The sequence below is a fragment of the Podarcis gaigeae genome, assembly GCF_964106915.1.
Source record: "Podarcis gaigeae genome assembly, chromosome: 7".
Classification (NCBI taxonomy): domain Eukaryota; kingdom Metazoa; phylum Chordata; class Lepidosauria; order Squamata; family Lacertidae; genus Podarcis; species Podarcis gaigeae.
The window spans coordinates 65,005,046-65,018,756 of NC_139683.1; the positions used below are offsets into that span (position 1 = coordinate 65,005,046).

The window sequence follows — 13,711 nt, forward strand, 5'->3', positions numbered from 1 at the left end:
AAGCTGGGACTGACAGTTTTATTTATTGCTTCTGTTTGCCACTAGCATTTTGCCCAAGTAATCGTTTTCTTGTTTTCCTTTCTTTCAGGCCACTGAGATGCTGCTTTTCAACAAGAAACTGACCGCAGCGGAAGCCTGTTCGCAAGGGCTTGTCACAGAGGTTTTCCCTGACCAGGTTTTCCAGAAGGAAGTGTGGGCACGGCTGAAAGCTTACGCAAGCCTTCCCAAAAATGTTAGTTTTTTTTTTAAAAATTAAAACACTTATTTTCCAGGCTGTAAACATACGGGTTTGCTCATCTTCCTTCTAACACATGCCACAACCACAGGAGGGCTACGATTCCCAGAACCTTTGGCTCCAAAGTAGTTCCATTGTGCATTTCTTAGCGTGATGGTTTTGGCTGCACGGATGCCAATGTAGCTCACTTCTGGCGCCTGGCTGTATTGCATGCATAACTCCACTAGCGATTTCCGTTCTCCAGGTGCCAGTTCTTGTGTAGCTAACATGGTGCTATCTGTGCACAAGAGGATGGTAATGGGGTGTGTGCTTGGGTGAACCCCAACATTTGCAGGAATTAGAAATGAAAGCTTTAGGGAAAAGCCCTAAAGGAGGAACCCCAAAACATCAGCAGTTTCAGAATGCTGAGTGGCTATTTGCAGCAAGGATGGGCATATGGGAAGGAGGAATTTGAATGGAATATCCTGAAATAAGCATGGCTGGTTGGGGGACTGAACAGGAAACCACTCCACACTGTAACATTTTGTTGCAGGTCCTGCTTGTAGATAAACTATTCTTAAGCTCATGGTAGTGAGCAAATCATGCTTGGAGGTTAGCATTGTTTCTGTTTTAAACAGGGAAATTGAGACTGAGCAAATAATGGCTTTTCTGCTGTTGCCTCTGCTCTGCCTTTTTATTTACATGCATCTGCAAAACAGCTGTTGGAAATGCACAAAAGAGGTTTTTTTTTTAGGCCAGCCAATATACAGCTGTGATATTTAATTCAGGTAGTTTTCCAACCTACCACATAGGACTTTCATAGATCCAACATTACTCTGTCCTAAAATGTAGGAAATAATAATGAAAGGCGGACTATAAATCTTTTAATAAATAAGTTATAAATAACTTGCAATGTAATTTGACCTTGACCTCCTCAAGGCTATGCATGTGGCAAAAGATTTATGTTGCTCCAAAGAAATATTTATTCAGGGGAAAAACAACATAAATCTACTCATATCAAGGGAGTAAGAAGGAAAAAAGGATTTCAGCTAACACTTGAACTTTGACCTAAATATTAAAATATAATAATTAATAATCATATTTAAAATTTGACCCAAAAAAGTATATTCTGAGAAAACCTGCCCATAAAATCCTGAAACATCTCTAAAGGCCTGCTAATGTTTTACAGTGATGTAAAAAAATTATATTCACATGGCTGTTTTGACTGTTTGGCTTTGTGTTTGTTGTTTTCTTTCTCTTTTGGCCTTTCATTGATAATTTTTTGGGGGTTGATGGGGGCTGTTCTTTCAAACACGTGTCTATCTTTGACCTTTTCAAATTCTTTATGAGTTTTTTTTTTTTGTGGGCCTTCTGTCAGGCAGTGGAGATAGAACAGTAATTATTAAACCCTGGCTTTCATCTGTCAGTTTCACCTGCTTTTCTATGATCTATTGATTGGCTACATGACTTAAAAAACTTTAGTGGTCATTAACATCTTTCTCTTGTCACAGAGGGCAATTTTTATAGCCTTATTGATTTAGTTTTCTAATTCATATGGTTAAAATCCTCTCAAAATGTGAAAGTACGAATTACACAGTATTGCACTTCAGTGTGAAATGCATGTGCTTAGTTCATCTGGGGATTATGTGCTCAGAATAAAAGAATCGGATCAGGAAAAAATAGCCTGAACGTGTCTTATTTCCCACTTTTCTTTTTTTAAAAAAATTCCCTTAAGCCATATTATTTTCACTCTGCTTTGGGAGTTCTAGAATAAAAATATATACAGTAACAGCAACTTCAAAATGGCCCATTTATAGCAGAGTCAGTTTTAACAAGTATTGATGTAAGCGCTGATTTTGGACATTATCCTGGTTTGCATATTTCTCTGTCTCCAACCAATCCAGAAACCATCAGACACTGACAAATCTGTTTGACTCCAACTAATAGTACCATCTATGAAGTTCTTCTTCCATCTGTTTGTAGATTCAGGGTATTGGTTTCTTACTAAGGATACCATTGACACTAAATGCCGTTCGGCAGTTTAACTCTGGTGAGCTTTCTGTACCGTGCAAAATCTGCAGGACCACTCAGCAGAAAAGCATGGCAAGATCAGCATTATCAACCTTACCTGCTTTTCATCTTGTATATGCTAACAAAGACACTCGTGGCAGTAGTCTTGGTCCTGTTTAAACAGAAGAGAATTTCCTGTGCTGTTTTTTCATGCTGCACTATAATCTGCTTAAAGCACAACCTTTTTTTTAAAAAAAAAATATACTTTTCAGGTTTATACATTTCACTAATTTTACAATCATTTTAACATTTCAAAACTTGACGTCCTTCCCCCTCTTTCTGCAGTTCCTTAAATTTATTTTTAATACCTTCTGCATATCCAGATTAACTTAGTTTGCTCATTTATTCATCTAATTTAAAAATATACTCTTATCGAACAGCAGGTTATTACAATAATCCTGCTAATGTTCTTATCTGTTTACAGTTTATGTGTAAATATTCAATAAACCATTTCCATTCTCACGTGCAACCCTTTTGCTACATTATTCCTGCAGCCTTAGGTTAGAACCTCAGCAAAGATGTGATCCTAACACAGGTTTGCTGGGTGACCTTAACTTGGAGGCACTGGGACGGAAGCAATCAACCCTTTTTACAGTGGTACCTCGGGTTAAGAACTTAATTTGTTTCGGAGGTCTGTTCTTAACCTGAAACTGTTCTTAACCTAAAGCACCACTTTAGCTAATGGGGTCTCCTGCTGCCCCCGCGCCGCCAGAGCACGATTTCTGTTCTCATCCTGAAGCAAAGTTCTTAACCCGAGGTAATATTTCTGGGTTAGCGGAGTCTGTAACCTAAAGCGAATGTAACCTGAAGCGTATGTAACCCGAGGTACCATTGTATACACTAGCTTCTTTCAGGGAAAGCTGCTGTTGGGTAGAGAGAGATATAAGAGCCCCCTTCACACTAATCCATTGTACCCTGCACCCATCCTAACCCCCAACCCCCAAATTTGTATTACCAGCTAGATTTGGGATTTTACACCTTATAGAAATGTCACTTGGAATTGCACATTCCACACTTAACGATGGATTTTTTATGTATTTATTTCTCTCTCCAGAGTTTGGCAGTCTCCAAGCAGTTGATGCGGAGCATGGAAAAGGAGAAGCTCCATGAAGTTAACTCCCAAGAGTGCGAATGTCTCAAAGGAAGATGGTTGTCCGATGAGTGCATGAACGCCATAATGAGCTTCTTTCAGAAGTCCAAGCTCTGATCTCTTGTCAACTGCGCAGAAAGAAATGTCTGTAGAATAGTTCCGTTCCTCTTACCAGAAGACTAAATTTCATTCAACGAATCCTTTGAATACATATCCACTTTGTGCCTTAACAGAGACGAGCGTAATCCGTTTAACGTGCAGGTGGCACCTTCGCTCCTAACGTTGTCAAGCTTCTCATCTTTTGGAATTTCCGTCTTTTGTATTTGGACATGAATTTGTGGTGCCAGAAACATCGTATTCCTCCCTCTGGGCACTCAGGTGGGAAAGCGCTCACTGCTTTGCATGCGGAGCGGATTTCTTTGAACACGACGATGACTGTTTGTCTTCCGAAAGGGGTCACTGATTCAATGTCCCCAAACTTTTTAAGCTCTTGAATAACTGATTGTCTGTCATAGTGGGCCGACATGCTATTTGGTGTCCATCTGTTGCAAGGGGGGTGGAGAGAACGTAACATTTGTGTTAGCGGAAAATTTGAATTAAAACATTTACTTACAAATACTTTGGAACCTTATTGTCTGTCATAGTGGGCCGACATGCTATTTGGTGTCCATCTGTTGCAAGGGGGGTGGAGAGAACGTAACATTTGTGTTAGCGGAAAATTTGAATTAAAACATTTACTTACAAATACTTTGGAACCTTATAACAGTTCTGTGCGTTTTGCTATGTTATGTGACACTCGCTCAGTGTCGTGGGTTAATACAGTCCTTTTGCAAACCGCAGCAGGCATTTGTGTCCCATCTTTGGTCTTTAAATTTAATTCCAGGACAAATAGAAACATCTCTCACTATAAAGCTGGGAAAATAAGGCTTTGGGTGTTTTAAACAATAATGCCAATGGGAAATGTGTGTGTGTAAGTGTGTGTGGGGGGGGGGGAGACGGAGGAGAAGAGGAAGAGGGAAAAGGTTTAGGTGAAGAGTTTCATTCTGTAAACACTCCTGGTTCGCATTGCAGGAGTTGCAACTTGTTCAGCAGATATTAGGGCCAAGATGATGAAGATTGGCTTTTAGTTTGCAGTTGGGTGGGGGGAAACGTAGCATAGGGATAAGCAAAACCATTTTTCTGCTCATAGACCTGCCATACTACATACGACACAACAGAGAATAATCCAAGTTTTTGGACAACAGTTCCCATCATCCCTGACCACTGGTCCTGTTAGCTAGGGATGATGGGAGTTGTAGTCCAGAAACAGCTGGAGACCCAAGTTTGGGAAACCCTGATACAAGCGGAAGGCACAATTGGATTGGCTTAGAACAGGGATGGGAGAACCTGTGGTCCTCCAGATGATGCCGGACTACAGCTCCAATCATCCCTGACATTTGCCATTCTGCCTGGGGCTGATGGGAGTTTACCCACATCTCTTAGTGTAGCAGGCTTCCCCCCCACCCCTTGGCTTAGAACAGATGCTTAGATCCACATGTGCTGTTGGCCATTCCATTGGATACAACGCCCCACTCGTAAAACTACACTTCAGTTGAGACCAATTGTTCTTTTTGTGTAACGAGAAAAAAAAATACCCTAGAGTGTGGTAGTTGGGATATTATTTTGTTCCACAACTTTCAGTGTTTTGACAAGTATAAATTGCACACGGTGTTCTGCTCCAGAGAGAACATTGCATAAGAAAGTGTGACCTGATTTTTTCCTGGCCATTTGTTTTAACTTTTCGTATTTTGGAGTCTCAAATTTTCACAGGTAGAAATACTTTTCAGAGTTTTATCAAAAGGCATTTTAACTATCTGCCAGACAAGTACCTTCAGTGGCTGAATGTATAAGTTTTTCATACCCTGTGACTGGGCCAAATCCTAAATTTATAGCAGAAGAACATAAGAGACAGTAAGTTCCCTTCAGGAACAAGAGCATCTACTACAGAAATAACCCAAATGTTAGAAGCAAGCCAGAATAAGCTGAGTTCCTGATCCTTATTTCTTGATTGGGAGGAAGCAGAGGAAAATATGCTAATAGCATTCTCCCCTGATTCTTTAAAAGGTGGTGTGAAAACAATGGATAAAACACATTTTTTCTGTAAGAAAGGATTATTGTGGCAGATTGCCAAGTTTTTACTGACCCTATTCATGTGCCTTTTACAGCAGCTTGATACACAAATAAAGATAAGTGAACAAGTAAAGCTTTTTCTGGTGTAGAGACAAGGTGAAACTTTCCCTAAATATTTTCATAACTGGAAATGCTCTGCTTGTCAAATTTCTGTGAGTTTAAGGTGCTAGTAGGAGCAGAACCAGTAACAAGACCAATATGGGGCAAAAAAATGAATGGGTTTGTAATGTGAAAAGAAGTAAGTGCTTCTCTCTGTCTCTGTCGCTTTCTTTAAATGAACAAAACAGATAGTGGTATCAGTGAAGAAGAATCTCTGACATTTTTTTGTCTGTGGGCTCAGTAAGAGAGGTCATGTTGATCCTGCCAACATCCCAAAGCACACACAGAGGGAAAGGTTGCTGATGAAGCACTTGGACCACAACTTCATCTCTCAATTTCCCAAAGGTGTTACGATTCCTTCCCTGAAATACGTCGCCATCATCGGATTGGCTGGATTTAGCAACCTGTCACTCAAAGCTACCTGGGCACAAGAGGCCTTAAATATCAATAGGGTCCCCGTAACAGTTGTCCCTCTTGAGCCCCTCATCTGGCGATGATGCCACTAGCTGCCACTGCCCGAGGCAACTATTGAGAGTTAGGTGTGTTCTGTTATGTGTTGCCTAGTGCAATACCTTTTGATCTGAACGCATGCGATTTCTTCTCCTTTCCCTATTGCATGTGCTCCTTAGAATAAGCTGTTCAATTGGATTTATGGGTCGCATTGGTTTTGGGACACACTCAAGGGCTGGAAGCCCTCTCTTGTTTGGACAACGCTACTAGTTGTTAAAGGGACGTGGGTGGCGCTGTGGGTTAAACCGCTGAGCCTTGGGCTTGCCGATCAGAAGGTCAGCAGTTCGAATCCCCGCAACAGAGTGAGCTCCCGTTGCACGGTCCCTGCTCCTGCCAACCTAGCAGTTCGAAAGCACGAAGTGTAAGTAGATAAATAGGTACCGCTCCGGCGGGAAGGTAAACAGCGTTTCCGTGCGCTGCTCTGGTTCGCCAGAAGGGGCTTAGTCATGCTGGGCACATGACCCAGAAGCTGTCTGCGGACAAACGCTGGCTCCCTCGGCCAATAAAGCGAGATGAGTGCCCCAACCCCAGAGTCATCCACGACTGGACCTAATGGTCTGGGGTCCCTTTACCCTTTATTAGTTGTTAAATTGCCTGGGAGAGCAGGAGGAGAGAGAGGCTGAAGTTGTACAAGAGATTTGGAATTCCGCTGGCTGTTCCTCCTCCTCCCAGGGAGACCACCATACAGCAGTGGGAATCCAACCCCCTTTGCCCTCAGTGACACATATGCCGGAGGCAACGTCGAGAGAAAAACGGATCAGGGCAACTACTGCTATGGGCCTGTCCTTCAGGGATGGCACTGGAGCATGTGACACCATCTGCCACAAGCCCTAGTTTATGATTGTGGCACCACCCACCACAAACCCTAGCTTATTTTTCTTACTTATTTCTAGCTGGAGATCAAGCTGCAGATAGAGAAGCTGGTCAAGAAGGGAATGGGGCTAGATTTGACTCCCTTACTCTTTCCTTGCTAAATAGCTGATCAGCAGTCTCGTCTTTTTTTAAAAGCGTTTGTGCTCTCCATTGCATTAGTGCAACAGTGTTCATTTTCAGGTGCGATCCTACTGACATGCAAATGCTTGGAGAAATTCCTTGTCTTTATGTCCCAACCATTAAAAAATCGGAACTCCATTGCCTTGTTGCGTATGTCTTCCAGACAGTTAAAGCCATAAACACCTCTTGGTATACTGATAGATGTTATGTGTTTATAAACCCTGTATCAACATAGCCTTTGGTCACTGGAGAAGAAGCAAAATGAGAATGAACTGTGTCCATATAGCAAAATAATCCTGGAATAACTTCATTGTTCTGTTCCAAGGGGGAAGCGGGCAGTGGTGATAGTCACCTTTCCATTGCAGTCTCAGGAGATCTGGTGACAGAGAAACCTTTCTGTTTATGCAATGTGATGGGCTTTCTAGCTAGAAACTGAGTGTGCACCTATATTATTAGAGATTTGGGGTGGGGAACATTTCCCCCACAAAAAGAAAGTAGAGGATACAAGTATCCCTAAACAAAAAATAAGTTATACAATAGATGCATTCAAAAAGAAAAAAGAAACACTTTTGTATAATATCCTACCTTGCAATTATGGTTGCCAGTGGAGCATCATGTCTGTACACCCCAAAGGCTTTATGTTCCTTGGCAATCTTGTTGGAAAGAAATCTTTTTGTTAGGGGCATGTGATCTGGCTCTGGTGAACAGTATGCTCCTTGCAGTAGGTCGCTAGCTGTTTCGAACGTGTCAAAGTAGGAGACCTTGTAACCTGAAGAGGGAGGGGTGGAAAACAGGAATGGTTTATTGCTTTAAGTATACAGTATTAGAATGGGGTTTGTTGCATTTTTATTTTATTTTACTTCTCCTGCTGCTGTACCTTTAACAGCAACTAACTTCATCTGATCAGGGAGAATGGTCTCTGAACCCCCAGAGTTTCCAGCAGATTACATGGTGTTGGGAGATACCAGAGGTTGATCTTCTGGTCCAGCAGTTTATCTTCCATCCAGCTCCTGACTGGCAACAGTGGATGTAGACATTGAATAGAAGGACCTCTTTGCAGAAGTTCATTTTGATCATTTTGGCCTCCCATAGATTGTCCCCATGCAAGATTTATCAAATGACAGAGGTGGCCTTCCAACGATAGTGCGGGCAGAAGAAGGTCTCCCATACATCCTTGCCTCCCTACAGATCAGACTGGATATAGGGCTAGCTCCCAAAATACTCGGGCACAACCATCTTTGTCATTAGTTGCAACAGTGCACTAGCCAGCCGTTCCATAATCAGATATTTCTTCAGGAGCACCATGTTGCTGGCACTTCCCAGTTATCCATAGGTCTGTGCTGGAGGACTTTAACATTCACGCTGGGGCTCCCCTGTCAGGAGTGGCTCAGGATTTCATGTCAGCCATGACAACCATGGGTCTGTCCCAAGTAATTTTGGACCCTACCCATGCTGCAGGGCACACTCTGGACTTGGTTTTCCTCACTGGCTTGGACAGTGGTGGTCTTACGAGTGGAGGAACTTTCTATAGTTCTTTTGTCATGGTCAGATCACACTACCTGGTGGGGTTTACACTTGCTAGAACTCAGAGCCTCTGCAGTGGTGGGGGACCGATTAAGATGATTAAGATGACCGATTAAGGTGGGGGGCCGATTAAGGAGACTGAGGGATCCAGATGGCTTCCTGATTGCTCATGGGGAGTTTCCTGTTGCCTCGGCAGGTGATTCTGTTGAAGCCCTAGTGGCTCTCTGGAATGGAGAAATGACTGTGGCCAGGCATGGCCAAACTTGGCCCTTCAGATGTTTTGGGACTACAACTCCCATCATCCCTAGCTAACAGGACCAGTGGTCAGGGGTGATGGGAATTGTAGTTCTAAAAACATCTGGAGGGCCAAGTTTGGCTATGCCTGACTGTGGCTATGGACACTATCTCCCCTGAGAATCCCCTCTCATGAAGTGGAGCCAAACCAGGCTTCCTGGTTCTGTGGGGAACTGATGACAATGAAACCCATGAGACTGCAACTAAAGTGATGTTGGTGGAAAACTTAGGAGTGCGGCCAAATACAGGCCAGAGTTTCTTTGAATACCCATTCCATGGCAGTGTAGGGCATGAAAGCCAGTGTGGTATAGTGGTTAAGAGAGATAGACTCGTAATCTGGGGAACCGGGTTCGCGTCTCCACTCCTCCACATGCAGCTGCTGGGTGACCTTGGGCCAGTCACACTTCTTTGAAGTCTCTCAGCCCCACTCACCTCACAGAGTGTTTGTTGTGGCGGAGGAAGGGAGAGGAGAATGTTAGCCGCTTTGAGACTCCTTCGGGTAGTAATAAAGTGGGATATCAAATCCAAACTCTTCTTCTTTTTCTCTGCCTCCATTGCATCAGCAAGGAGCTGTCCAACAGAGCTGTTTCAAGTGGTCAGGGGTCTTTTACACTCTGGCCCACATTAGGAGAATTTAGACCAGGCTTCTTCAACCTCGGCCCTCCAGATGTTTTTTGCCTATAACTCCCATGATCCCTAGCTAGCAGGACCAGTGGTCAGGGATGATGGGAATTGTAGTCTCAAAACATCTGGAGGGCTGAGGTTGAGGAAGCCTGATTTAGACTACTCAACTGCCCACTCTGAACAATTTGCTCAGCACTATGCTTGTAAAATTGATTGGATCTGTACTGACTTGGACGCTATAGTTGATAGCCTGCATTTGACCCTTATGGCCCACAAAGCAGATGATGAATTCAAATGAAACTGTTTTCTACCTCATTCATGGGGTTCGTTTGACTTTCATTGCACAACTGCACTGAACTGTGGCAGTAGGTTTATGCAGGCTTTGCAGTAAAATTCTGTTTCATTGTAAGTTGTCATTAAATTGTATGGTTTTTGTATTTTTAAACTGTTTTAAATTTTAAAGAGCACCTATTATAAATGTGAAAGAATCATCTAGCACTGTTATTGGGTAAAATGACTTACAGTTGACTCTTATGGAAATTTACCCAAAAATATTGATTTCAGTGGCACTTACTCCCAGGGAAGTGTATATAGGAGTAGAAGCAAAAATAGACAAGACCATTGTCTTAGAGTAGCAAAATGCTTATAATGATGTGATACTACTTTTAGAGGTGGTGGATATTTTATATTGGGGAGGGATGAGAAAGCAATATATCTTTTAACTTAACAAATATCATAATGGGGAAGGAATTATCATATCAAGCTACCATGAACATTGTTTAAATCAAAGCTGCACAGCTTGAATGCTTCTCGTTATTTGTTTTTCTGTCCAGGAATATGCGAGATTTCGTTTTCAATCTCTTTTCATCCCCCACCCTTCTATATTTTACCTCTTAAAGTCTCCAGCAAATGAAACATGCCTGTCTCCCAAAATAATGAATTGATTTTTTTCCAGATGGACAGTGTCGAAGTTTTCTTTATCTAGGGAGGATTAATTTTATTGAAATACAATCCTTTCTTTATCCCCACTTCAGACACTTCTTTAATCTTCTGCAAAGTACTATTAAAGCCATTTCTGGCCTTCATTATCCTCTGCCTTGTGAAAGAGCAGACACACCGTTTCAGGCTGTAGCTGCTAAGAAATTGTGACTCAAGGCGTTCATTTTCTGAACCAGCCACATAATTGCTATATTAATATGTGAAAATGTGGTTTAATAATATTTGCCTGTGGCATGCATCCCCTTCAACCTAAAGGCCTTGTATTTAGGTCATAAATATTGTTTAGTTCTAAGCTTCCTACCAGCATAGCTGTACCTTTCCTGTCCAAAGGCTATTTAAACACTGTCAATCTCTGTTCCCATTTTAGTAATACTGACAGTTATATATCTCCAAGTTTTCATTTCAGTAAATGTTTTCATATTCCTCTTCTTTAAACCCACTCCTTAACCTTGTCCCTTAAAAAGAGCCTGGCGTGCGGACATTAGGACCAGCAACTCTTATTTCCAATGATGCCAAATATAGTCTGCACGTACTTTTTTCCTGGTCTTCATAAGCACACCGAAGAAGCAGCTCTCTCAGAGGGTCTTGCAAGTTGCCACAAAGTGCGGAAAGCTTTTGGAACACCTGACATATGTCTTCCTCCTTATCGCAGCTGCTTAATTTCTGATAAATGACCAGCGGTGGCAAGTTCAGCTTAGATCTTGTCACCCACCTGGTGCCTGAACTGAAGATTCTCTTGCTTGCTTTCTGGTTCGTGGGGAGTGGCGGCAAGTTCGGAAGAGAGGTCTTCACAGGCATATTTATTCCTCTTTTCTTGTTCAAAAAGGTTTGTTAGGAATGTAGCTACCACCCAGTAGAGCACAGCAAACATGCTTGTTTCTCTTTCTGTGCCAGAGGCTTTTTCCAGCCCTTGCTATGAATTCCAGACATCACAAGAGCAATGTGACATCACAAACAGGACGGGGAGGAGTTCGGTGGATGAAACTATATTGTAGGAACATGCTCAATGTAGCTATTATTATTATTATTATTAAATATATATACCGTCCTATACCCACAGGTCTCAGGGCCGTTCACAGAATAAAATAAAAACTACCGTATTTTTCCATGTATAAGACTTGTTGTTTTTTTTACCAAAAAATTAGGTTTAAAATTGGGGCTTGTCTTATACACAGGTAGTGCTGAGGGGTGTTTTCTTGGGGGCGTCTTATAGACGGAAACATACGGTATATAACCACAAAATACATAATCAAAATAAAAACAACAACCCTATAACACTCCCCCCCCCCCAAAAAAAAACCTCTCACATTTTAAAAGGGCATACAATGTCAATCAAATTAACCAAAGGCCTGGTTAAAAAGGAACGTTTTTGCCTGGTGCCTAAAGGTGTATAATGAAGGCACCAAGCGAACTTCCCTGGGGAGAGCATTCTACAGAAGGGGAGCCACTGCAGAGAAGGCCCGTTCTCATGTTGCCACCCTCCGGACCTCTCGAGGAGGAGGCACATGAAGGAGGGCCTCAGAAGATGATCTCAGGGTCCGGGTAGGTTCATATGGAAAGGGGTGCTCCTTGAGGTATTGCGGTCCTGAGCCGTTTAAGGATTTATAGGTCAAAACCAGCTACCATTCCCCCCACTCCATAATCGCTGTCAGCCAAATTTTGCTTTAGCTAGACAGAACAGTTGTTGTTGTTAAACAAAATTTATATAATGGTTGGTTATAAGGAAATCTCTATGCAGTGGCAGAACCACACCTTAACATTCAACACACATTTAAAGCACATCCCAAAGAACCCTGAGAACTATAATTTGTTAAGGGCGCTGGGAATTGTAGTTCCGAAATGGAGAACTACGGTTCCCAGGATTTGGGGTGGCGAGTCATGCGGTTTAAATGTGCAGTGAATATGCTTTAAATGTATGGTGTGCATCTGCCAATAGATGGATCCCCTACTCCTGTTCTAGAAGCATGGCTGTGTTGGGACAGCTTTGGTCATAAACTTTGTGATCTTTCTTCTGTCACGTTTTCTGGGCCAATATTCTTGCCATATTTCATTTCATTTCACTTTTGTCTTTCACTGTCCTGGTGCTTTTTCCCCCTCATGCTTTTTAAAATTATTATTAAATTTTACATATATCAACAGAAAGACAAGAATTCACAATAAGCCCAACCAAAACATAGCCACCCCTCACCACAATTCACCTAATATGAAAGGCATGAAATAAATAAGCTAGTTTGAGAAGGGATTATCTCCACTGAAATGGACTCATGGCATTCTTCCAACCTCTAGCAGCCACTATCCCCAATACTGTTAGTAAATAGCCAGTTAAGTGTTCATACAATAAATATTGATCAACTCCATCAAATATACTTAGCAAAGCTGTTTCAGGTGGGGTGGGGGGTGTTTGCAGGCTTTCCCATAATTTTAGCAACGTCCTGAAACACTTCTGTCCAAAATCTTGCCACCCTATTGCAATCCCACTCCATATGTGTTAAAAGGTAAAGGGACCCCTGACCATTAGGTCCAGTCGTAACCGACTCTGGGGTTGTGGCGCTCATCTTGCTTTACTGGCTGAGAGAGCCGGCGTACAGCTTCTGGGTCATGTGGCCAGTATGACTGAGCCGCTTCTGGCGAACCAGAGCAGCGCACGGAAACGCCGTTTACCTTCCCGCCGGAGCGGTACCTATTTATCTACTTGCACTTTGACGTGCTTTCGAACTGCTAGGTGGGCAGGAGCAGGGACCGAGCAACGGGAGCTCACCCTGTGGCGGGGATTCGAACTGCCAACCTTCTGATCTTCAAGCCCTAGGCTCTGTGGTTTAACCCAGAGCGCCACCCGTGAGCTATTAAATCCTGCACCTTCCCTGCCTCACCCCCGGCAGGTGAGACTTACCCATTCTTGCAATTTTCACCAGTGTTAGGTACCATTTTTGTATTATTTTCAAAAGCATTTCTTTTAGCCAAAGTGGTTTTGTAAGGCAATTTACCCCACATAGGAACCGAACATTCATCTGAGATACCCAGCTGACTTCCAATCTAATTCCCACAACTGTTTAAAGGTATTTTAAAATCCTGTGTCCAGTTTATCTAACAGACTGTGCAAATTAGATATTAACCCTTTCTCTTGT

At 42.5% G+C, this 13,711-nt stretch overlaps 2 protein-coding genes across 9 annotated transcripts in view; one reads left to right on the forward strand and one right to left on the reverse strand.

Annotated features, from left to right (window-relative positions):
* The window catches only part of LOC310848358 (enoyl-CoA delta isomerase 2-like), a 35,155-nt gene extending 31,163 nt beyond the window's left edge, over positions 1-3,992 (forward strand). For all 6 annotated transcript variants that reach the window (XM_083747378.1, XM_083747379.1, XM_083747380.1 and 3 more), the window contains exons 9-10: positions 89-232; positions 3,339-3,992. In XM_083747378.1, the coding sequence (XP_083603504.1) occupies positions 89-232; positions 3,339-3,491 (297 nt within the window). In that variant the 3' untranslated portion in view covers positions 3,492-3,992. The remainder of the gene's footprint in view (positions 1-88; positions 233-3,338) is intronic.
* Positions 1-11,544, reverse strand: part of LOC310848390 (testis expressed protein 56-like) — a 30,631-nt gene extending 19,087 nt beyond the window's left edge. Inside the window, exons 1-4 of one of the 3 annotated variants that reach the window (XM_083747436.1) lie at positions 11,120-11,530; positions 7,731-7,914; positions 2,343-2,396; positions 1,031-1,055 (exon numbers count right to left, since the gene is read on the reverse strand). In XM_083747436.1, coding sequence (XP_083603562.1) covers positions 1,046-1,055; positions 2,343-2,396; positions 7,731-7,914; positions 11,120-11,384 — 513 coding nt within the window. In that variant the 5' untranslated portion in view covers positions 11,385-11,530 and the 3' untranslated portion in view covers positions 1,031-1,045. Of the gene's footprint in view, positions 1-1,030; positions 1,056-2,342; positions 2,397-3,299; positions 3,917-7,730; positions 7,915-11,119 lie in introns of those variants that run through there. The other 2 variants (XM_083747435.1, XM_083747434.1) reach the window with 2 other exon arrangements.
* Between the last annotated feature and the right edge of the window lie 2,167 nt (positions 11,545-13,711).